This window comes from Aquarana catesbeiana, linkage group LG01 (genome assembly GCF_042186555.1).
Source record: "Aquarana catesbeiana isolate 2022-GZ linkage group LG01, ASM4218655v1, whole genome shotgun sequence".
Classification (NCBI taxonomy): Eukaryota; Metazoa; Chordata; class Amphibia; order Anura; family Ranidae; genus Aquarana; species Aquarana catesbeiana.
Window position 1 is genome coordinate 825,502,039 of NC_133324.1, and position 25,073 is coordinate 825,527,111.

The 25,073-nt window shown below is 41.5% G+C and overlaps 1 protein-coding gene across 2 annotated transcripts in view; it reads right to left on the bottom strand.

Moving 5' to 3' along the window:
• Positions 1-642: 642 nt before the first annotated feature.
• SLAIN2 (SLAIN motif family member 2) overlaps positions 643-25,073 on the bottom strand; it is a 95,582-nt gene continuing 71,151 nt past the window's right edge. Inside the window, exons 7-9 of one of the 2 annotated variants that reach the window (XM_073608476.1) lie at positions 15,459-15,530; positions 13,179-13,461; positions 643-10,151 (exon numbers count right to left, since the gene is read on the bottom strand). In XM_073608476.1, coding sequence (XP_073464577.1) covers positions 10,085-10,151; positions 13,179-13,461; positions 15,459-15,530 — 422 coding nt within the window. In that variant the 3' untranslated portion in view covers positions 643-10,084. The remainder of the gene's footprint in view (positions 10,152-13,178; positions 13,462-15,458; positions 15,531-25,073) is intronic. The other variant, XM_073608477.1, reaches the window with a different exon arrangement.

The window sequence follows — 25,073 nt, forward strand, 5'->3', positions numbered from 1 at the left end:
TAAAAGCCCTTATTACTTTTCCTCTTTTTGGGGTGGTGACCTGGTATAAATTACCCTTTGACTCCCATACAGCCCCACTGTATATACAATTTTGTTGCTCATTGCAATAAGTGTACAACATACGTGTGCTTTAATTACATTTTTGCTTGGGAGGCATCTTGTGCTTTACTTGCCTGTGACCTCTGCACTCTGTACATTACTTACTCCTGACCCCTGCACTCTACGCGTGGTAGCAGGCTCAGACTCAATTACACCACAACTAATATTTAGCATAATTTAACCACACCCACATTTTCGACATGGTGCAGATCCCATTACTCCTTGTGGTATGCCTTCTTCTCCGGTTCTAAAGATGGAAATTATGCTGAATTTTTGGAAGGTTGTGGGGACACTGGGGTGTGTGTGTGTATTTTAAAGTATATGGGGGGGATAATTGGGAGGTGTTGGGGGGACTTATCAGGTAGGCTGTACAGGGCCCCATGATTTCGGATGGCTGACCTGTCTGGCATTCTTACAACCATTACTCAGCACAATGGCCTACCCCTTCTCTACAGCTTGCATATCTATTTTCACAGATACTGTATTAATATAAAAAAAATCATTATCACTCCACATCAACGGCATGAAATTAAACCAGACAAGTTTCTTGTTAAGAATAAATCTGTATTTTTACAATTTGTACATTTTAATATCACACATACAAAAATTTAAATACCTTTGGAAGCAGTAAAGTTACACAATCTGCTTGCTTACATACAAATGACAATTAAGATGCATTGGCACAAAAATAATCCACATTCAAAAGATCTTTTTAATACACAAAAACATAAATAAATCATAGGCACTATTTATCATATCCACACTTCTCTCAAAAACATCTTTTAAGTATAGAAGGTTAACCCCCGTTCCTGATACAGTAAAATAGAACAGGTAGGTTTTTTTCAAATGTTTATGAATAGAGGTACCAGAAAAGGTATGTCAAATTAAATGAAAGCACACCTGCACACAGTGGATAAACATTGCTTCAAATAAAGGGTCAGCAATACCGAAATTGTTAAGGGGGTGTTATGTCAGTGGTGAAGCATTGGTTTCCTTGAATGTCTAGGCCTGAATTAAACTTACTTGGCTGTGTCCTTCAGCAGCACCACTGTTGATTAAGCCCTTACTCCATATACCTCTCTTAGCTACATGATTCTTCCTTCAATATGAAATTCTAGCTACACTAGAACCTAATGTAGGTTTCCAGAGTTACAGCTTAAGAGGATGACATATCATGGGGTGTGGCACGAGCTGACAACTTGGCAGCCAGGCCCCCTGAATTAGAGGTCAAAGGTTAAGCCTTTGCTTCATTCCTGTACAAAGTGGAAGCACCATGTTGTTGGTTGGCCTGTACAGCAGAGGATGTGGTCTATGATTTTGCTAAAGGCCAACATGAAGTACATCAATACGACTGTAATATTGTTGGTTTCTAGTAAGTTGATATGTTGGGCTGTATATTTTAAAGCCACACAACATTGGTGTCACCACCACGCATAGGTGGCAGGTTCATTTTATATTTTCATCTTGCAATACCTTTTAGAAACCTGTTCTTAAAATTCTTATAGATGTGCTTGGTCTTTACTGACCAACTTTTCTAGAACACAAGAGATTTATCTACATGAGTCACTTCCTTGTTGTCTGCCTACGGCAACCAGTCAAACCTGTGTTTGTCAGTCTGGCAACAAACTCAATGAAGTTGCACTCTTATTGGTTGTAAGGATCTTTGCATATCCCTGCTCATTAGGACTATAAATTTATTTAACCTCATTGTAAAACCAAGCTCGGTCAAAAGGATCCCTAAATCCCTACTGAATAGCAAAGTGACTGCTCACTTCCAGTGCTAAATAGCACACAGACATGGCACACTAGTGGCAATGGGGATATAAAATTACTTATAAAGCAAGCTGAAGGCAAGAACAAAATCTGTATTTTGTGAAATACTGTGCCACTGAGGGTCCATTTAAACTTTCATGCTGCAGTAACATGAAGATCTGATGACCAATTTTTAGTGCAATTGTGTTATTGTGAATGGGCCCTTAAAGCAAACCTTTCCTGAGAGAAGCGTGGGGACTCTTTGCCGATCTCCTAAAACATGCTAACTGTATGGCTAGTATACCAAGTCACAGACCTGGAAGTATGCAGATCATAAAGTGATAAGCCCTTATTTGCATACTAGCCCAGAATTAGTGACTCAAAGAACTGAATCAACATGACAGCCATTTGCAGAATGATCAGTGGCAGCCTCCATGTTTCTCTCTTGAATTTCTATCATCTTATAAACTGCAAGCTTTTGGGACACACAGATCCATTCTTCCAGCAACAATGACAGAAGTACGGGTATAATCATAGAGTTTGTGTCCTGCGAAACATGCGACGCAAAAAATAAATATCCTTATTCTCCAAAAATCATTCATACACATCCACTACTTAATAAACCATTTTTCATTAAATTGTTTCTTACTGCAGGATTTTTGACTCCTTGTAATGTACTCCGTGAGCTTCTGAACCTATCCTCTCCCCCTTAATTTTCCTTTGCTTGAAACTAGCAGTGTGAGTTAAATATGCACAGCTATATGCACACAACAAATCCCATCAACAATCCCAAGTTCATTTCAGGAGCGAGAAAGAGGGTAGCTATGCTCCTACTTACAGTGGGACCATGGAGAATGAATGTAGCCACCTTCTAACATGAAGCCAGATCACAGCAGCGCAAAAAAATAAGAATTTGGAGGCGGCTGAAAGCAATAAAAGCTACATTTTGGTGTTAGGAATACATAATTGAATAGAATATATATATTTTTTAAACCAGAGTTTAGTGTTGCCTACGTACAAATGTTCTTGTGTATAATGAAGAGCTTGATTTCTAGCTGGCACAGTAGGTCTCTTGGTCTAAGAAAGAAATTAGGTGAATGAGGATTTCAAGCTGTTTGTAACACCAAAATATACTGTAACAATTTTTAGATACATGTAATTATTTTTGCCATAAGGTCATCCCCCACCATTCACTGGAAACAGCAAACATAGCAGTTCACAAACCCAAAGGCTGAACATTTGCTGGGCCTATTAAAATAATTCGAAAAATCAAATGTGGGAATAGTAGAAACTTAGTGGAAATAAATTGTAAAGCCTGGTGCCTGCCAAGACAAAGGGCCCATGGTTTTTGGCATGAGGTGATTGGATTGCCCATATAACTTGATTGAGAAGTACATATGCAGTACCCCAAATAGTCCAATTTGTGCTATTTTTTCTAAAGCTGGGATTGTCTTAGGTAAATTTAGAAAGCAACCTTCTGTGTTATTGAAAGGAACAGAAAAGTCTCCACCGTATAACATGCATTGCATTCCACTGAAACACGCATTTTCACAATGCAATAAATAACTTACTTTAAACAAACCACATCTGATATTGTAATTATGAGTGAATATTGGTATTAGTTACCCCATGGCTTCTCATCTCTGAGTACAGAGGCTGCCACTGCAGAAAATACTAGCTTCCTGGCTGGCATACTGATGCAATGTTTTCAGTGCATTCTAAAGCAATAACCTGGAACACATATGCAAATTAGGATATTGGACTTCACCCTGGCATTGTAATCTACATATTTGTGCCAGTTCAAAGTCTCACAGCGTAAACTATATACACCCAGGCAACTAGCATTTCTGAAGCCTCTGTTTTTTTTCGCATACATATACTTTGAGTGCCCAAACAAGCTGCCTGCAGCAGAGCACCTGGCTCTGCCACACTCATTATGGAATTCCACCCTCTGGTTGCACCCGGGAGTTCCAATTCTCAACCAGCATACTCTGCATTGTAAATAAAGTTAGCGATGGACCTTGGCCCAGACTCAGGGAATTGAACTATGTAAATAGTCATATCTTTAAAACAAACCCACACTTGCCTCTCTAGCAGCTTGTATTATGAAGTAATTTATTCCCAAAGATCTTTAATGATTACAAGAAAGTGGGGTTTCAGTTGGTTTGGAACATGTGATATTTATTTACAGAAGAGATTATGCGCATGAGATTTGCTCTAGAAAAAAAAAATCTAAGATTTCAGTGCCTTTGACATTTAAAAATTTCCTTGCCGTCAGAATACATAGATCAGCACCGCAGCCCATTGGCTGCAGGCGCTGATCAAATGGAAATTTTCCAGCAGGACAGTTCATAAGAAGTTGATGAATGGATCGACTTCTCACGAACAGAAATGACCATGGATGGACAAAAATTAATCCGGTTGCTACTGAACCAGAAGAATTTTGATCCATGTATGACCAGTTTTAGATCCTAGGCTAGGACTTGTTGTATGAAAATCACAAGACTGTAAACCTTACAAGTACTAATCTTCAAATGAAAAAACAAAAAACAGAACTAGATGTCTGCAAAGCAATGATCAACAGATCTGATTCAAATGCTTCTGGCCAAAGTTATAACAACTGCATTGATTGGACGGTGCAGAAATCAGACTGGAAAGACATAATGGGCTCAGGTCTCCATAACATTTTCTATTTTGCTGGCAGAGAAGACAAGGTCACAGGCATCCCCCTGAAGTATGTCAGGATTGTACAGTTATTTGGACTGTCTACATCATTGAATGTGGCAATAGAGACTGAAAATTCATTGCAAAGAAAAAAAAATGCATTAGCATGTTCCCTTTAGTGACAGGAATTTGACCCTGCCCCCCCCCCCCCCCCCCGCCAACCCTATTGCTCCTTTAGGCAGGGTTCACATATGTGGGGCCGCCGTTCCGAGCACGGGGTCAGGTGCATTTCTGTTTACCGGTTCAGATGCAATTTAAGTCCGAATTTTTGCCTGAATTTGCACCTGAACTGGAACCAAAAACACACAGGACTGTTGGAAATTGCACCGCGGCCACCCCGGACCTGTATGAACTGGCTACATTGAGAGCCAGTCCCACTAGCCTGTAATGTGAATTGGATGGGGTGAAAACCCCATCCAATTTGCACACATGTGTACCCGGCCTGAATGTGATCAGTGACCTTAATGACAAATAAGGTTGTATTATAGTGCCATGCCAAACACTTTGAGGAAAATTTGAAAAACAACTTCATCTACTTATACATCTGAAAATGCTGATCACACTTAAGATTGTCTTTGCTTATACTCGTTTTTCAGCATATGCTCTGCCTCAACACCCTAGCGCTATATTATATATATATATATATATATATATATATATATATATATATATATATATATATATATATATATATATATATATATTTTTTATTATTATTTTTTTCCCTCCCAAGGCAAGGTGCTTGAAAGTACATGTCAAAAGTTACGCACTCTCTACTATAGGAAGGCTGCAGCAGAAGTGTTGTATAGAAGAACTGGACTCCAAGTACTGAAAAGACACAGTCATTTGACTGGCACTTTCATATACAAAGGAGCCACATTCTTGATCCCAAGAAGAGATCCATTGCTGTGAAGCTTATCCAGCTAATCTCTTTACCATGTCATTTCAAGCTGTCGTCTTCATTCCTATCCCAATACATCCTTACATCACTAAGATAAATGTGAATCAGACTATACGATGGGGCTGCCAAAGTAAGAACGCTTTACACAATGTCTGCCCCATTACTTTCCAGACAAAATGTCATTATTGTTGTTGGCAGACGTCTTATTTAAAAGGTGATGTATACTGCAAGCAAATGCAAAGCAAAGCTGGAATTCAAAACGTACTTACTTGAGGAAGCCCTATGTGAAAAAACAACTAAGAAAAAAGGTATATGGCATTAGGCCTGCTCTATGTATAGGACACAGATGTGCACTAATGCATATAATGGAACACAGTAAAATGATTGTATGTTGTATGGTGTGTGGTAACATTCCACAATAGACTGTAAACAGGTCAATAATGACAAATGCTGGCATATATTATGTTACATATAGGATACGTAAGGCAAAGTACATTAACTGCAATACTGAAAGGCGCCCAGGAGGAAAAATGTTATTTACATCTTAAATACGTATGTAATGTAAAAAGCTAAAAATAAAAATAAGATAATGATTTGCAGAGAAGAACATGCAGGAGCTCGTCTATATTTTAACCTTATCACCACAGGAAGTCATTTTAAATTTCCAGCACAAAACGGCTGTGGGGCTACTTGGCACAGAGGGATTCACTCCACATGGTATCTCAGGTCTTGTTCACATGGGATTCAGCTTGTATAGGAGCAGGGAGTACAGAAGATTTTGCAAAGCACTTGTAGAGCTTTTGGCAAGCTTTGTTGAAGCTTTTAAATATACCATTCAGATCCAGTTTCAGAATGTTACCCACTTGTACCAGCCTGTATATATGCCATCATTGCACTTGAGGACACTTTTCTGTTTTCAGGGCTGTAATAGTTTGACCGACAAGTACTTGGTCATGCAACAATGCACCCAAATGTATATCATTTTTTTGAGACAGAGGTTTCTTTTAGGGATATCAAATACCCCTGTTTTTATTTATTTTTTAATAAAAAACAAAACATTGTTTGGTAAAAAAAAACAGTTTATGTTATTTTACAGAAATATCAAATAAAAAATGATAGGACAATATGAACAGCATAAAAAAAAAAAAAAAAAAAAAAAACCCTTTTTGGAAAGTAGACACCCCTAGGTGATGACTTTTTTTTTTTTTTGCAAATGAAGAAACATGCTGATATTTAGATGGTTCAAATATGGAACATGCTAATTGGGTACTAGATACAATGCATCATTAAGAAAAAAAGTCATCAGCTACAAATCCTGTAGCTGAAGACTTTTAATAAATGGACACTCACCTGTACAGGGATACAGCTCCCTCCTTACCCGGGCTAGTTCACTAGCCTTTGGGTTCCCAGCACCAGCAACCTAACTGTGGGCAGCCGGATATGTCGCTTTTAGCTTCACAGCCATCTGTACGCTGCGCTTGCACAAGCCGCGCTGTGCTTTGTGATCAGTCCCACAGTCTTCTGGGACCTGTCAAATGTCCCAGAAGACTGTGGGGAGGGAGGGGGGAGAGGCCCCTAGATCACTTTTACAGAAGAGCCCCCCCCCCTTTTTTTTTACTGGGCTCTGCCTTCTGACCAGGGAACCTGGTAAGGATGTGATCAGCGGCATCCACTTCCTGGGACACGATGCTGTTCCTTCCACTGTGTAACATTCAAAACCGGAAGCGATGAGAACTGATGAGATGCTTTGGAGGCCAGGGGTGAGCTATGCAGTCTGATAGGTCCTCTTTATGGAGAAATCTATCACAACCCATGCTATCACAAGGGACGTTGTTCATCCCTTGTGATAGCAATACAGTTGATCCACAAAAATAAAGTATAAAAAAAAAAGAAAAAAATCTAATAAAATAAAAAAAATTAAAGCGTCCCACCACGAACATCAGAGCAAGAGCAATAACTAACGTCAGACCTAGCCTATGGATATTTTTAGCCACTGTAGTTTCGCGCCATTCCACAGATGTACGCAATTTTAAAGCATGACACGTTAAGTATCTATTTACTTAGTGGTGTAACATATTTTATGTTTTACCAAAAATAGGGTATTATATGGTTGTTTGTGTTTCTTGGAAATCTGCAAACGCAATATCATGCAACATAAAAAATTGCAACATATATATATATATATATATATATATATATATATATATATATATATATATATATATATATATATATATATATATATATATATATATACATATATACATATACTCAGAATCCCCAAACATATATCATCATACATATACACACGTTTGGGGGTTCTAAGTAATTTTCTAGCAAAAAGAATGCTGATTTTTATATGTAGAATTGGCTTGGACTGGAAGCGGTTAAACAAGCTAGGAGATCTAAGGAAGCTTCAACACTACGTTGAGATTGTTGAAAGCCTGCTAGCAGCTTTCTTGGTGGCAAACAGCACTCCAATAAGATCTGTGAACAATCCAAAAACAGGCTAAAGAGTTCTTTAAAGGCTTCAAGAAAGTTGCTCTAAACTTGGCAAAAACTCTGCAGTCATACAAGCCGATGCCAGTGTGAACAAGGCCCAATGGGTTAACAATCCTACACCTCAAGTATATCAACAATGTCTATAGATGGAAAAACTGCATAATATCTGTGTACAGGCAATCTCCTAGTTACAAACAACCGACTTACAAACGACTCCTACGTACAGAGGGAGAGAAAATCTACCCCTAGTAAGAGAAATTCACTCCTGTAAGAGTTATCATGGGAAAAAGGTGTCTTCACTGAAGCTTGATCACCAATCCTTGTTTCAACAACCCAAAATTTTCAAAATTCAATTGTCATTGGGATAGAAGGTGAGGTGAAATCTTCTGAAGAGGAGCACAGACAGCAAAACAAATGTTACAGGGGTGTTAACCCTTCCCTATGCTATCCAAAAAGTAAAAAAATAAGTTTTTTGGCTGGAGCTGCACTTACAAAATGTACCTGTTCCAAATTACAAATTCAACTTAAGAACAAACCTACAGACCCCATTTTGTTTGTAACCCGGGGTCTGCCTGTATATTATATCAAAATGATGAATGTGTAAAAGATTCACTGTACACACAAGTCCGTATAAGTTTGAAAGAGCAAGAGCAAAGGTCACAGCCTGGTCTCCCCCCATTTTAAAATTCTAGTGTAATACCGCCAACAATGAGCACCCCTCTTATATATGCTCAGGATAGAAGACAATGCTATGTAGAACTGTAGAGCCACTCACACAGCCCAGCAGAATGCTGCAGATCTGAAATTGAGTATACTGTACATTCAATTTATGAATGTCTGTTAACAGGTTTCACATAAAAAAAAAAAAAAGTCATGTCACGCAGGTACACATAAATATCTTTTGCTGAAACACAAAATGTACAAAACGAATACTAAAAATGATAGTACTTTTCAACTTGTGAAAATATAAAACAATCTTTGAAGAGATACTCCAACCTTCTAAATACAACTGAAAGCAATCTTCTGTATGAACTGTCTTACTTGGCAAAGGTTTCATAATTCTTACCAGCCAGTCCGTGACCCATCTCATGTCATCTCTCTACCTCCAGACCACTGATTGGAAAGATGGACAACATCACAATACAGATTCGCTGTCCGGTCAGTTGGCTGATAACAAAAAGGTGCGGCACGGCTAAAAAAGAATTACAAACCCCTAGACAGGTAAAGCATTTCGAGCATATAGAATGTACTTCAACTATGCATTTAAGGGTTGTTGCTGTTATGCAAATGATTAAACTGCAGGTAAAAAGACTGCATATATAAGCTCGTTGTTAAATTATTATTATTTTTTTTTTTTGGAAGAATTGCAAACGTCAGACAACTTTGCCTACTTGTCTCAGATCAATTTTGTGAATTATTAGACATATGCTTCCTCAGAGAATTTCAAGCATGAGCCCTGTGTTTCTTCTAGTAAAATATGTGATGGTCCATTCACTGACAGAAGTGAAGAAGCTGATGGCTGGGAAGATTCAACAGCTATTACATAGAATAAAAGGCAACAAAGTTTCTCTCTGTATAAAACTGGAAAAAAAAAAAATCAGTCTTCAGAAGACCCAGTCTACCAAATCATATACCCCTGTAGACCTTTGAAGTATTAGTGCTAATATGCATATTCAATTTTAAAAGAGATTATATATACATTTTAGATGCATGTATAAAAAAGCATTTGAGGAGTTGTTCTTTGGCATTAACCAGATATTTTTTCAGAAAGAAAAGTTGTTTGCTACCCAAGGTTATTTATTTTGCAGTTAGTTTACCAAGAAGCCAGGAGATAATGCAGTGTGTTTGTGTCTAGATTATAAAGGGTTAAGATTACAGGCGGCAAAAATAAATTAGGAGAAATACCATGAAGGGGTGATTGATGACAAACATCTGATGGTCAGTGTCAATAAAGTGCTCCTTTTTGTAGCCTCTCCCGTTTGTGCTAGATACGGACAGAGGACCCTGGGATCAAACAGCAAAATCCCAAATTGTCCCATCCCATGGATGACGTAGAGTCCATTGAGCAGTCACACTTGAGGATTTTTTTTTTTGGGGGGGGGGGGGTCAGTAGCAGCCTTCTTTCCAGCTGTCATCTTTCATTAAGCCGTAATTCTTGGGAGCTGGCAATGATCTACAGGAAATGTAATGAAGATGAAGACATCAAATTAGAAGTTAGTTTAATAGTCCTAATGTACTTACATCTAACAATGCAATGTCTATTGTATGAACCACCTATAGATAGGCCCAGGCACCAGCACATGAGAAATGAGGCATGCTCATGTACTTCCTCTCCATAAGTTAGAAATTGCATATGCACTTTGCTTCAATAACGATGACTATCAAGTCTGGAATTGTCCTCTGTGCATTGATGAGAGAATAAAATTACTTCAAAATCACAGAATTGCTGTTAACACTAAAGTCTGTATTTGTTACAAAAAGTCAAAAATGTTATTGAACAGTAAGCCTGCAGAAATATGAACGTTACATAGAACAGACTCAGACTACATTCACGTGGGTGATGGCAGCGTCAGGAATCTGCTGTTTTGCCACCTCTGAGTGGCTAGCAGGTAATCCCTATCTATGTGAACAGCTATGGGATAGTTGCGGCTATTGCTGACCTGTCATTAAAGTGTACCAGCTCAGAGACCGCAGCTAGCCACTCACAGGTGACAAAAACAGCAGCAGGAATCAGTAGATTCCCGCCGCTGCCAGTCGCACTGAGCCAAGTCGCCGTGCAAATGTAGCCTAAGGTAAATGCATACCAACTCAAAATATGCACTCAATTAAAATGAAATATTTTCAATTTACATAATTAAATCTAAAAAGATCATGTACCATAATCCCAGTGTAACTAATTAGCACACAGTGTCCTCCAGGCCTCTAGCCAACTACCATGTACACTTCAGTATTATCAGGTTGTGTCTCACCACTCATATTAGAGGTAGTGAGCTAGTCAAAAGTAAATGGCTTCAAGCATGCTTGGGACAAAAACAGATCTATACTCAAGACAAAAAGGTAACAAAGAAAAAAAAAATTATATTATATACATACACACACACATATTATATATATATATATATATATATATATATATATATATATATATATATATATATATATATATATATATATATATATATATATATATATATATACACACATACACACACTACTTCCAAGAATCTCTGGAACCTTTCCCCTGTCTAACTAAAAAAGAAGAAAAAAAACAAAAAAAAAACAAACGCTATACATAAACCTTAAATGTGATAGGAGGAAATAATGCGCATAAAATTTTCATTCAACATCTAGTCAGTCTGAAGTGATTTCAAATTCACTCACAAATATAGGGGCCTTGAAAGGCATATTCTACTGGCAGTGTTTTTTTAGGAAACTATAGGAACTATAGGAAGCCCTCTACAATCTTCCTTATAACAGGCAAACCAGCGTGGCAAGTGCCAGAATTCCAAGACATACATACTTGCATATCCTTCGGTATGCAAGACTATAACTATACATGTATTTGTGTTTTAACTATTTCCCTGGATATTTTTATTTTTAACATTTAGGTTTTGTTGGCTTTGATTTTTCCCAATTCACAATTTGTATCATGCTGTACAGCCATTGGAAATATATATCGATCAGCCATTATATTATGACCACCCATCATACCTGTCCACGCATGGACTCCACTAGACCTCCAAAAGGTATGCTATGGTATGTGGCACCAAGCCGCCACTACCAAATCCTTTAAAAGGATAAGTTCACTGTAAAAAAGAAAAATTAAAAAAAAATATTTAAATGCACATCTTTTTGCAGGTAAAAAAAAATGTGCATTTATTATTATTAATTTATTTTTTTATTAGGAGCCCATGAAGCATTGCACCCATGATCAGCAGATCGTGGGAGCAATGCATGGTTAATGCAAACTGTCAGTGTAAGTTGTCTGCTCATAGCTCCTATGAGCAAGCAGTTGCACAATGACAGAAAGCATCAATGAACTACCACAGAGCTCACTTGCGCTTTGGTAGTTAATTTAAAACTACAAGCGGTCAGCCGCAAAGGGTGACAGTAGTTGTAGTATTCCAATTCACAGAACTCTATGAATGAATGACCAGGCGGGAAGGCGGATCCCCACATGGCTGCATTTGCTTTTAAATTGTGACAACGAGATCAGGGAGAAGCTGCAGCAGTGGAAGCATGTTACATGTTCCACCCTACAAAACGGGTGGGAACATGTAACATCTTCCCAAAGGTGAACTTATCCTTTAAGTCCTGTAAGTTGCGATGTGGAGCTTCCTTTGATTGGACTTGTTTATCCAGTATATCTCATAGATGCTCGATTGGATTAATCTGGAAAATTTTGAGGCCAAGTCAACACTTTATCGAACATTCTTGAATTCATCAGACCAGGCCACCTTCTTCCATTGCTCCGTGGTTCAATTCTGATGCTCACTTGCCCATTGTAGGCACTTCTGGCTGTGGACACGAGTGAGCATGGGCACAACACAATTACAACTACGCAACCCCATATATAACAAACTGAAATGCACTGTGTGGTCTGACTCCTATCAGAACCAGCATTAACTTTCAGCAATATGAGCTACATTAGCTCTGCTATTATGATCAGACTACAACGATGAGCCTTCACTCCTCGCGTGCATCAATAAGCCTTGGCTGCCCATGATCCTGTCACCGGTTCACCAGTTTTCCTCCCTTGGACCACTTTTGGTAGGACCTGACCACTGCAGACTTTTTTTTCGACAACTTCAGGTTCAACATGTTCACTTACTATAACTACTTAATATACAGTACCCCACCCACTTTCAAATGCCATTGTAATAAGATAATCAATGATATTCACTTTGTCTGTTAGTGGTCATAATATTATGGCTGATTGGTGTATTAACACATTTTTGTTTCATAACATAAGTGAATGTAAGTTTTATTTAAAAAAAAAAAAAAAAGGATTACTTTTTAAAAGCAAATACAGAGCAATTAATGTGTGTAAGGGGAAGTAACCTATAGAAACCAGACTTGTTTCCTGAAATCACATGAAAGATAGATTTTCATTGATTGCCGGGCTTGCTGTGCTTTTTTTCAGTAGCTTTTGCTTTACTGAGTAAACCTCATAATACGAACAAAAACTTGAAACAATTACCTGCGGACAGGCTGTGCAAGTTTGCTGCGAGGCACTGGTATGCTTCCTCCTGAAGGCGTGCTAGGTCTGGGCAGTCCACTCCTCATTGGCGTGCTGGCTCGTCCAATGGGACTTGCAGAGCCAGACTGCTGGCTAGGAGGTGGCCCTGTTGGAGGGATGTTCTGCGCAACAGAGGTTGCTTCTTGTGCAATTTGAGAACCATGATTAGACAAAGCCTTCATAGGCTGCCGTAATGCCAGTGGAGAGGGTGTTGCAGGGGAGCGCAACTTGCAAGGGGAAGGTACTGTCCAAGGAGAAGAAACAATGGTTAGTACAGAGTTTACAGGAATTGTCAGCATGCTCTTCATTTTATGAGCAGTAAAATCACTTTCACAAAGAACAAGCAGAGAAGACTAGTCAGGAGAATCTAGAATTGCACGGGTTCAAATTCTCTAGACATTCTGCCTGGGAAATGTGATAAAATATTTGCGAAACAGAAGCAAAATAAAAGCAAATCAAGTGGCAAGAGTGTATTAAGAGTACTAAATTAAAACGGTGAGCAACAATAAAATGACATATAAAATCCCCTTCTTACATTCAATTACCGATAATAAGACAAGACAACACAAGCAACACTGAAACACCAATTCAGAAAGCATGCTTCTAACTCGGCACTTCTGTCTGCAACCACCCAACAAGTATTTACCTGAAAACACAAACCAGCCAGTATAAGTACCATTAAATGCCAAGTTCACCTTAGTATAAAAGTAAATAAATGCACAGGATTTTGTAGGTTAAAAAAAATGTACATTCATTTTTTACACTGCAGCCTGCAAACTACTCATGACTACTGGATTGTGGGTGTCATTCAGGCTCCCGCAGACACTCAGTACACCTCCATACAGGCAGACAATTATTGAGGCTTTAGGGAGCGCTAAATACAGCTCTCCCAAACCGCCCCGAAGATGCTGCTTGCAGGACTTTTTCTAATGTCCCGCAAGTGCACTGCCCCAGTGTGAAAAGTCACACTGAAATGAATGGGAGGCGGTTTTCAGGTGCTTTTTCTAGTGCTAAAGCGCCTAAAAACCACCTCAGAGTGAAAGGGGTCTTTGGCTTTCCTGGCACAGGGGTTCATCAGTACTGCCATCAGTTATGCTAAAATCAATAAGGCAGTAAACCACAGCAGTATAACAGCTATTCTATTGCTATGCTCACTCTAAACTGGCAAAACATAAATGGCATTGGTAACTAAATGCTGCTATAGATCACTGTTTATTTTATTAATAAAGAAGTCAGGAGACTGTGGTGTACTATCCTCCTCTAGAGGCCCTGACTACAAAGATAAATGGGGTCAGGAAAGAAGAGATGGTCTACTTATCAGTGGGTTTACCTAGTAATTGGGTCTTTTAAAAGTACATTTTATTCAATCACAAAGGGCAAGGACATCAATAGATCTGGGCTGTATGTTGTAGATATAAAGTTCTACAACTGGGTAAGGGCCTTTGCTGACAGGCTTTTTTTTGCCTTACAACTCTATGGGAATGCAATACCAGCCTGCAGCAGGTAAGATGAATCTGTTAATGAATTTTGAAGGATCTCAGAAGTGTCTCAAACCTTTGACGTAAGCCCAAAGTCTGTGGACACAGGTCCTAAAGCAGTTTTCACTTCCAAGCGTCTGTACAATCCAACCAACTACGCCCAAAGGGAATTTACTAAAACTGGAACACACCAAATCTGGAGCAGTTGCGCATAGTAACCAGTCAGCTTTTACCTCAAAGGCCGGGTTCACACTGGTACGACAAACGCTCCAACATTGGGAGCTCATGTCGCATGAGGTGCGAAAATCAATGTTTCCCTACGAGAGCCATCTTAACTGGTCCGACACAAGTCGGTCCAACTTTGAAAATGCTCCCTGCACTACTTTGGTCCGACTTTGATCCTACTTCAGCCCATTGAATATCAATGAAGTCGGGAGGGCGCTAAAGATTCATACCAGACACAAAGTGCCTGCATTGTCAGGATCAAAGTCAGATCCCCATTCATTGAAGTCGAACGGATGTCGGACTTCAAGTTGCAGGGCAAAGTTGGATCCACAGTGGTACGACTGTTGTGTCATACCAGTGTGAACCCTCAACCTGTTTGGTTAGGCTTTGAAAAAAACAGCTAGAAGCTGTTTGGTTACCATGTACAGCTGCTCCAGATTCTGGCTGCCCCAGTCTTAGTAAATTCCCCTCTAAGTTTCTGTCTTGAATTAGTGCTACACTGAACATATCTGTGAACATTGTAGTGTCTCAACATTACCTCCTTTAGGGCCTGCAACAACCCGTTTTGCTTTCTGGGTTGTACGTGGCAAATTTATCTGCCTTTTTGATGCTGTTGGAACACAAGGAAATATTACATTTCTTTTAAAAAATAATGACATCGAGGAACATGGAGTTAATTAGGTGAGGTCATTAGAGAGGGAATGCATAACATAAAATGTTATGATTCATAGTGGGTTGAGAAAGCCGCTGCAGCCTAGAATAGAAAAGTGGTGTGTAGAGAAGCGTGGTGGAAATAATAGTTCAGGGTGAAAGCAGCTATTAAGGTTTGCCACTAATAAGTAGTATCAGGTAAATCTATTCAATAACTAATGTCAACATCTGGCACCTACAAATAACTGGATCAGCTATTACCTAGACATTTGAAGCATAGAAATTCAGGAAAATGTGAAAGTGAACAGATCCTGGCATAGCGAGCGACCACACATACTACAATCCAAAGTGTCTGAATGGAGACGGCTATGTTTCTCCACAAACTCTTCAACGTAGTTTGCAGATCCCTCATGGTTTCTGGCAAACTCCCAATGGTAAGTAATCCTTTCTTGTTTTCACCTGATCACCAATATCATATCAGGATACAAGCGTCATCTCCCTTCTCCTGAAAACCACCAAACCAGATCCGCTCACCCCATCCTACGCGGGACTCTATAAGGCAAACTTTCCTCCTATACTTAAGAAGCTGACGGACATGTTGTCCTCCTGGACTCATCTCCCATTATCCTGGTTCAGCAGGATCGTGGCAATTCGTATGACATACCTCCCGAAATTACTCTACTTCTTTAGAGTCCTACCGGTCCCGATCCCGCCGCATATCCTACGAATACACCAGCGCAAAATCCTGAAATTCGTCTGGGGTTCTACCTGCCCCATGATCAATAAGCAAATACTATATGCCCGCAGAATCAATGGTGGACTTTCAGTCCCTAACCTACAAACCTACTATATAGCTGTAAACATAGCCCCATTATCCCAACTCCATGCACAACACCAAATGCCGCTATGGGCCACTATGGACCTAGTGGATTCACACCCAACACCCATCTCCTCATTGCCCTGGCTCCCTCCCATACATCGCCCTCTCGTGACAGGGCCATGTCTGGCCCATTCCCTTTACATGTGGGACTCTGTCAAGTATTCGACTGGCTTGATTTCTCCTCATCTACCCCTACTTCAACTTCTCCAGTGCCCATTGTTCCCACCAGGCTGCGAAAATCCCCAGCAGTTCTCCTGGTGGAAAACAAACGGATTCACGGACATTCACTCTTTTTTCACCCCCACCAGGATAATATCATTTGAGGCTCTACGTTCCTCTCACGATATCCCGTTACGCGAACACTACAGCTACCTACAGATTCGTCACTTTCTCCAGGGGCTCATAAAATCTCAACCGACCCCTTATATTTTGACCCCCTTCAAGAACTTTCTGCAGAGCAAGAGCCCAAACCTCGGGTTTAATATTACTGATCTATTCCTCTATTATTACCTCTAAAAAACCACCGACACGGCTCTGTCACCTTCAATGGGAAAGGAAACTAGGAAAACAGCTCGATCCGGAGGACTGGCAGGTCATGACTATAGCAATATGCAAATGCTCAAGGAATGTCATCTTTTTAGAAAAGGCCTATAAAAGGTACTTTACAGGTGGTACTACAACACACCTGCTAAACTGACCCGGTTCATGCAAGCCTACTCTCCCTTGTGCTTCCAAGGGTGCTCCCAGGAGGGCACAATGTCGCACATCTGGTGGACCTGTCCGAGGGTACGCAGGTTATGGATCAGAGTTTACTCCCTCCTCCGAAACATACTCCATGCTGACCTCAAAAAGTATCCGTTCGAGGCACTTCTCTGCAACCCAATTGCAGAGCTGCTTCGCCCGGAGCGCCAACTGGCTCTGCATCCCTTTACTGCAACCAGACTAACGATAGCTAGGGCATGGAAGACACAGACACTAAGTTATGAGGCGGTTAAGAATCGCATGGACGATATAATGGTTAATGAAAAGCTGACTGCTGTCCTTTCGGACACTCATGATAAGTTCCTGAAGGTATGGAGGCCATGGGTCGAATATACTAAACCCACTAGATTTGATAACCCCCTTCTTCGGATTTAATGCACTCTTGCTCCCCACCGCGAGGACCCACCCTCCCCCCTTCCTTCCTCTTCTCTCCTTTCCCCCTATTCTTTACTCCTCCGTTCTTAGCTAATCTCTGCCCCTAGCTCTTCTTTAACCTCCCTCTCAAAACTGTTTTCAGCCTCTGTTATATTCTTATTGTTTTGTTTTTCTTTGATTTACTAGCATACTTATTTTATTTATAAGATGCTAAACTTTATGTTATGTTTATTCATGATGCATTATCTACACTGTTAAACTGTGAAATTGCTATGATTATCAATAAAACCCTTTGTAAAAGAAAACCACCAAACCCAAAAGGTGCTAAAGTGCTGTTCTTCTCTGCATCCTATAACTGAATGTTTGCTCTTGCCTTAGATGACCATTTAATTTGTCCCAACATCTGCCAAGGACATATTACAGGTTTGGCCAGAGAAGTACAAAGGATAAGCTGCCTTCCATCTGCCAAGTGGGCAGACAACAAAGAGCAGAAGCTCTACAAACTGATCTATGGAAGTGTATATCATGAAGCTTAAAGGGATTGTAAAAGTTCTTTTTTTTAAAAAATATAAACAACATGTTATACTTACCTGCTCTGTGCAAGGGTTTTGCACAGAGCAGCCCCAAACCTCCTCTTCTGGGGTGCCCAGGTGGTGCTTCTGGCCCCTCCTCTTCATCGAGTGCACCCACGGAGAGCCGCTTTCCATGGGGGCACCTGCGCAGGCATGCTCACGAGTCCCGATGCTGAGTCCATTGACACAGAAAGCAGGACTCGACCCCAATGGCTCCTGTTGCTATCAATCTATCCAATGAGGAGAGAGGCAGCGGCTGGAGCCGCTGGGCTCATGCTCGTCGCTGGAACTAACAGTTTCAGGTAAGAAAAAGGGGGGCTCTGGGGGGCAGCTTCAGCACAGAAGGTTTTTCACTTTAATGCATAGAATGCATTAAGGTGAAAAAACTTGAGACTTTACAACCCCTTTAAGGATGATCTACTTACAGAGCTCAAAAGGACGGTCATTATATACACTATATTGTCAAAAGTATTGGGGCGTCTGTCTTTACACGGACATGAACTTTAATGGCATCCCAGTCTTAGTTCGTAGGGTTCAATATTGCGCAAGCCCACTCTTTACAGTCTTAGTCCGTAGGGTTCAATATTGAGTTGGCCCACCCTCTGCAGCTATAACAGCTTCTGGGAAAGCTGTCCACAAGGTTTAGGCGTGTGTCTATGGAAATGTTTGACCATTCTTCCAGAAGTGCATATGTGAGGTCAGGCACTGAAGTTGGACTAGAAGGCCTGGCTCACAGCTCACAGCCTCCGGTTTAATTCATCCCAAAGGTGTTCTATCAGGTTGAGGTCAGGACCCCATGCAGGCCAGTCAAGTTCCTCCACCCCCAAACTGGTCCATCCATGTCTTTATGGACCTTGCTTTGTTTACTGCGGAGACTGCAAGCCAGGCCTTCTCGTCCAACATCAGTGCCTGACCTCACAAATGCGCTTATGGAAGAATGGTCAAACATTCCCTTGTAGACAGCCGTCCCAGAAAAGTTGAAGCTGTTACAGCTGCAAAAGGTGGGCCAATTCAATATTGAACCCTACGGACTAAGATTGGGATGCCATTAATACTTTTGACAATATAGCGTATATAATGAATATGAATATATTGAAACACAAGACAGAAAAATAAACAGAACCATTTAAATTATAAAGACCATACAGCTGTTGCAAATTAAAATGGAATACTACTTCACAGGTAAACCAACGTTTTTATTGCAAACATAAAATAAAACCAAGTAAAAGCTGCACAAGGTTAACTACACCAGAGCCCTTTTCAGTGTAAATATCAGTGAGAAGCACAGAGGGGAACAGACTGCATAACTGGGCACATGCATCACAGCAGCTGGCAAGCACACATGCACACCAAATAAGATCATTGCACCTTAATCTAAAGTCTACCATTTCCACATCATCACATGCAATATTAACATTTATTTTCAAAATACCATAAATGCACAATATACTTTTATTTTTAACTAGAAAATGAAGACAATCACAAGGGTGTATCTACAGGTATTTTAAATAAATTAGTGACACACGCAAGGCAATTCCAACTGTGTGCATGAGCAGAGGTTCATTTCAGTGAACACTGCATGTCAGACTGATCAGTGGATGAAGTTAGTTGCAAATCCTCAGGATTCCTGTAAAATCTTAACTTGGTCTTGTCCCCTACTGATACTCCCCCATTGATCCTTTTCTGCCATGGTTGGCCTCACTGACCAACATGGATGATTGTGCAGAGACAAATATAAACAACTCATCTCTGTATCTATAGATCAATGGCCAGGTTGAATTGCCTAGCTTCGCCTCAAGTTTAACCACTAGAGATCCGCGCTATAGCCGAATGATGGCTACAGCGCGGACCTGCTTTGCCTGGACGACGTCCATTGACGTCGTCCCGTGCACGAGTGGCCTGCGCGTCCCGCTCTGTGATCAGCGAGTCTATGAGACTCGCCTGATCACAGATCGGAGTAAGGGGTCGATCCCGACCCCTTACCACATGATCAGCTGTCAGCCAATGACAGCTGATCATGTGACATCAACAGAGCCGGTGTTTTGCCGATAAAGTTCCCCTCGGCGGATAATGACCACCCTGTAGTGCGCAGGCGCAGCGCTTGCGCGGTAGGAACAAGGGAGCCGCCAAAAAGTGCCGAAGCTGATCACCGGAGTCAGCTGTACACGGCGCGCCTGCTTGCCAAGACAATAGTAAAAAAAAAAAAAAAAAAAAAAAAAGACTTTGTAACAGGCACCTCGATACGCTCGCCACGCTTCGGGCACAGCCTCGCTACGCTTGGCATTTTAATATTCTAACTCTATGTCCACTTGGATGGTGGGGCTTTAACATAGACTTAGGTTAGAATGTAGTGTGCAGGCACCGTATACAGCTGACGATCAGCTGTTCTTCGGCAATTATCGGCGGCTCTGTAGTTGTTCGTACTGCGCAAGCGCAGCACATGCGCAGTACAGGGGGGTCCTTATCCGCCGGGGGAACTTTCTCGGCAAGACACTGGTAATAGGCTATTTTTTCTCCTCGCGCTGACAGCGTGAGGAGGAAAAAAAGACGATCACCGGCGGCCGTGAGAGGGACATCAGTCCCGATCACGGCGAGCACCACCAGATCCTCAGTGCCAACCTGTACCCTCTGCCAGTGCCACCTAGCAATAGTCAGCAGTGCCACCCATCAGTGCCCACAGTGCCTCAACAACAATGTCGCCCATCCGTGCCGCCCCTTCTGTCCCCATCCGTGCCGCCCCTTCTGTCCCCATCCGTGCCGCCCCTTCTGTCCCCATCCGTGCCGCCCCTTCTGTTCCCATCAGTGCCGCCTTATCTGTGCCTAGCAGTGCCCATCAGTGCAGCCTAGCAGTGCCCACCAGTGCCGCCTCATCAGCGCATATCAATGAAGGAGAAAAATTACCTGTTTGCACAATTTTATAACAAACTATGAAACTTGATTTTTTTTTTTTTCAAAATTTTCCATCTTTTTTTGTTTGTTTAGCAAAAAATAAAAATCCCAGCTGTGATTAAATACTACCAAAAGCTCTATTTGTGGGAAAAAAAATGATAAAAATTGCATTTGGGTATAGTGTTGTATGACCGCGCAATTGTCATTCAAAGTGCGTCAGCGCTGAAAGCTGGTCTGGGCGGGAGGGGGGTTTAAGTGCCCAGTAAGCAAGTGGTTAAATAAAAAATGTCTAGTCAAATTTCAAGGATATAGGACAAGGATTTCAAGGAGATAGGACAGGATTAAAACCATTATCAGGTTTGGATTGCTATCTTGGGCTTGATTAGAAAGATATCCTCATTGCCTGGCAACAAGTTTCACCAGATAGGAATTAGGGAAAGTCTTCAACAGGAAACAAATAATAAAAAGTATTTTTTCAGTAGTGCAGGGGAATTTTAGAACTCAAGACAGCTTTCTATTGCTGTCGGTCACGGTTGCAGATTTTCCCTCACTTTCAGGGCTGGTTTACACCACAAAAATGCACCCCAGATCCGTTCCGAATGCATTTCTGCATTCGCGTTTTTGACACGTTCTGATGCATTTTTTCTTGTTTTTTTTCACTGTACTGGGGTCCGGTGCATTCTGGTGTGTTTTGATGCATTTTACCGCGTTCCAGTCCAGTCAAACCTGAGTTAGACTTACCGGTAACTCATTTTCTAGGAAGACTTCCAGGACAGCCTTTGAAACCTTGGGCTCCTACCTCCGGACAGAAAACACATACCCCGCTTAAGATAAAAAGCGGTCCTCCAGGCCCACACCTCAGTATCACCAAGGACCATAGAAAGGCACTGGAAGACAAAACACAATCATTACAGCATAATAATATAAATGCTAGAAAACACATTGGGGGGGAATCCCGGCTGTCCTGGAAGACTTCCTAGAAAATGAGTTACCGGTAAGTCTGACTCAGGTCTTCTCCAACCGTCTTCCAGGACAGCCTCTGAGACGATTCTCCATTACTTGCCATTTAGGGTGGGACCACCACCTGGAGGACTTTACATTCAAACGCCTGATCTTTGCTTGTAAGCAGATCTAGGCGATGATGCTTTGCAAAGGTAAAGTAACTGGACCATGTCGCAGATTTACATATTTGCTTTAGCGAAGCACCAGCTCTCTCTTCCCCACAACGTTCACAAGTCTCTGGTTAAGTGCGCGTTGATAAATGGAGGTGGGGTTCCCTGCTGGCTATAACATTCAGCAATAACGAATCTGAACCACCTAGCTTAAGTGGACTTGGGTGCTTTTTGAACTCTGCGTACACCGGCAAAAACTATAAAGATTCTGACTTTCTAAACGCTTTAGAATTCTCAATGCAACATAAAAGACTCATTCTGACGTCTAATCGACTGAACAATTCCTATTCCTTGTTAGCAGGATTGGAATAGAAGGTGGGTAGAACAATATCCTGGGATTTATGAAAGGCCGAGGCTACCTTTGGGAGAAACACAGAATCTGTCTTAAGTATTACCCTAGCCTTGAAAATAGATAAAAATGGCTCCCTACTGGAGAGAGCCTGTAATTCACTGACCCTTCTTGCAGATGTAACTGCTACCAAGAAAACGTTCTTTAAAGGTTAGCCATTTAATGGATGAATCCTTCAAGGGCTCAGCATTAAAGCGGAGTTCTGCTTAAAAAAAAAAAAAAAAAATATTTAGATACTGCAGCTGCTGACTTTTAATAAATCGAACACTTACCTGTCCCAGGGTCCAGCGATGTGGGGGAACGAAGCCCTGCTCGTCTCCCCCTCCTCTCTGCGGCGCTGGCATTGTAACTGTGGGCGCCTGGCTGTGGCTTCACAGCCGGGCACCCACTGCACATGCGCGAGCCACACCATGTGCCTTGACTGGCCGGGCAATCATCTGGGACCTGTGACGTGTCCCAGGTGATTGCCGAGAGGGAGGGGGGAGAGGTGATCTCCCTTCCAGTGCCGTGGTGTGCCAGGAGGAAGTGGAAGCTGGGACCCTCTAAAAAGAGCGTACCCCCCCCCCCCCCCCAAAAAAAAATGACATGCCAAATGTGGCATGTCAGGGGGGTCACCTCCTTTAAAGCAGAAGTTCCATTTTTGGGTGGAACTCCGCTTTAATGCTTTAAGCACTAAAGATACCAGGCTGGACAGGACTTAACTGCCTGTGCTTTAGCGCTGGATAAAGCCTTAAAAGAATTGATACAAAATGATTCTGTTGTAGAGTAGTCTGAAAACACACACTGAGGGCCGAGGCCTGCACTTTTAAAGTGCTAACAGAGTCCTTTGTCTGCCCCCTCCTGAAAAAACTCCAATACTGTATGAACATCTGGGGTTGCATGGCCCTGGCTTGACATCCAAGAGTTTAACTTTTTCCACATCTTGGAGTAAATTGCCCTGGTCACGGGCTTGCGACAGTTAACGAGGGTCTTTACCACCTTCTCCGAAAAACCCTGCAGTTTTAGAAGCTGTTCCTCAGAAGCCATGCTGATAGCTTCAATGTTGTCACCTGAGGGTGAAGAACTGGTCCCTGCGTGACCAAGTCCTTCCTCTCTGGGAGGAGGATGGGTGGAACTGTAGAGAGGCTTTGTAGTGTGGAGAACCACAGCCTTTTGGGCCAAAAAGCGGCCACCAAAATGAGGTTGGCCTTTTCTGAAATAAATTTCCAAAGAACTAGGGGAATTAGTGTCACTGGGGGAAAAGCATACGCAAGACTGAATACCCAAGGATTGGCTAAAGCGTCTATACTTATCGCCTGATCCCGAGGGTTTAGAGAAAATAAATTTTTCAACCTCCTGGTTCTTTTTTGGGATGCAAAGAGGTCTACCTTCAGCATCCCCTATTTCTGTGCGATGGCTGTAAAACCTTCTTGACCGAGTGCCCATTCGTCCTGACGGCTGAGGAAATTCGCCAGCGAGTTTTGAGACCCCTTTAGGTGTATGGCTGAGATTGAGGCCAGCTTCTGTTCTGCCCAAGGAAAAATGTTGTTTGCAATTACCTGCCGCCGCCGACTTCCCTGCTTGTTAACCGCCGCAGTTATACTGCGTAAGGTTGGCTCCACTGCGCGAGCCGTCATAGCTATACGTCGGCTCGCGGGGCCGAGATAGTAGGTGCGCGCCACGCTGATGACCGCTGGCCACGAGCGATCGTGAGCAGGAGACACAGAACAGGGACGAGCGTGTGTAAACACACACTTCCCTGTTCTGACAGGAGTGACAGATTGTGTGTTCCTATTAGCTAGGAACCACGATCCGTCACTTCCTCTAGTCAGTCCCCTCCCCCTTCAGTTAGAATCACCTCCCAGGGAACACAGTTAACCCCTAGATCGCCCCCTAGTGTTAACCCCTTCACTGCCAGTGACATTTTTACAGTAATCAATGTATTTTTATAGCATTGAACTCCGTATTAATGCCAATGGTCCCAAAAATGTGTCAAAATTGTCCGATGTGTCCGCCATAATGTCGCAGTCACAATAAAAATCGCAGATCGCCACAATTACTAGTAAAAAAAAAAAAATATAATAATAATAAAAATGCTATAAATCTATCTAACTTTTGCGCAAACCAATCAATATACGCTTATTGCGGTTTTTTTTTTACCAAAAATATGTAGAAGAATACATATTGGCCTAAACTGAGAAAAAATTTGCTTTTTTTTGTTTTTTTTTTAAAAATGGAGATATTTATTTTAGCAAAAAGTACAGAATAATGCGTTTTCTTCAAAATTGTCGCTCTTTTTTTGTTTATAGCGCAAAAAATAAAAACCGCAGAGGCGATCAAATACCACCAAAAGAAAGCTATTTGTGGGAAAAAAAGGACATCAATTTTGTTTGGGTGCAACATCGCATGACCGCGCAATTGTCAGTTAAAGCGACGCAGTGCAGAATCGCAAAAAGTGCTCTGGTCAGGAAGGGGGAAATTTCTTCCGGGCCTGAAGTGGTTAATGTATGCCAATCGTGGTTAC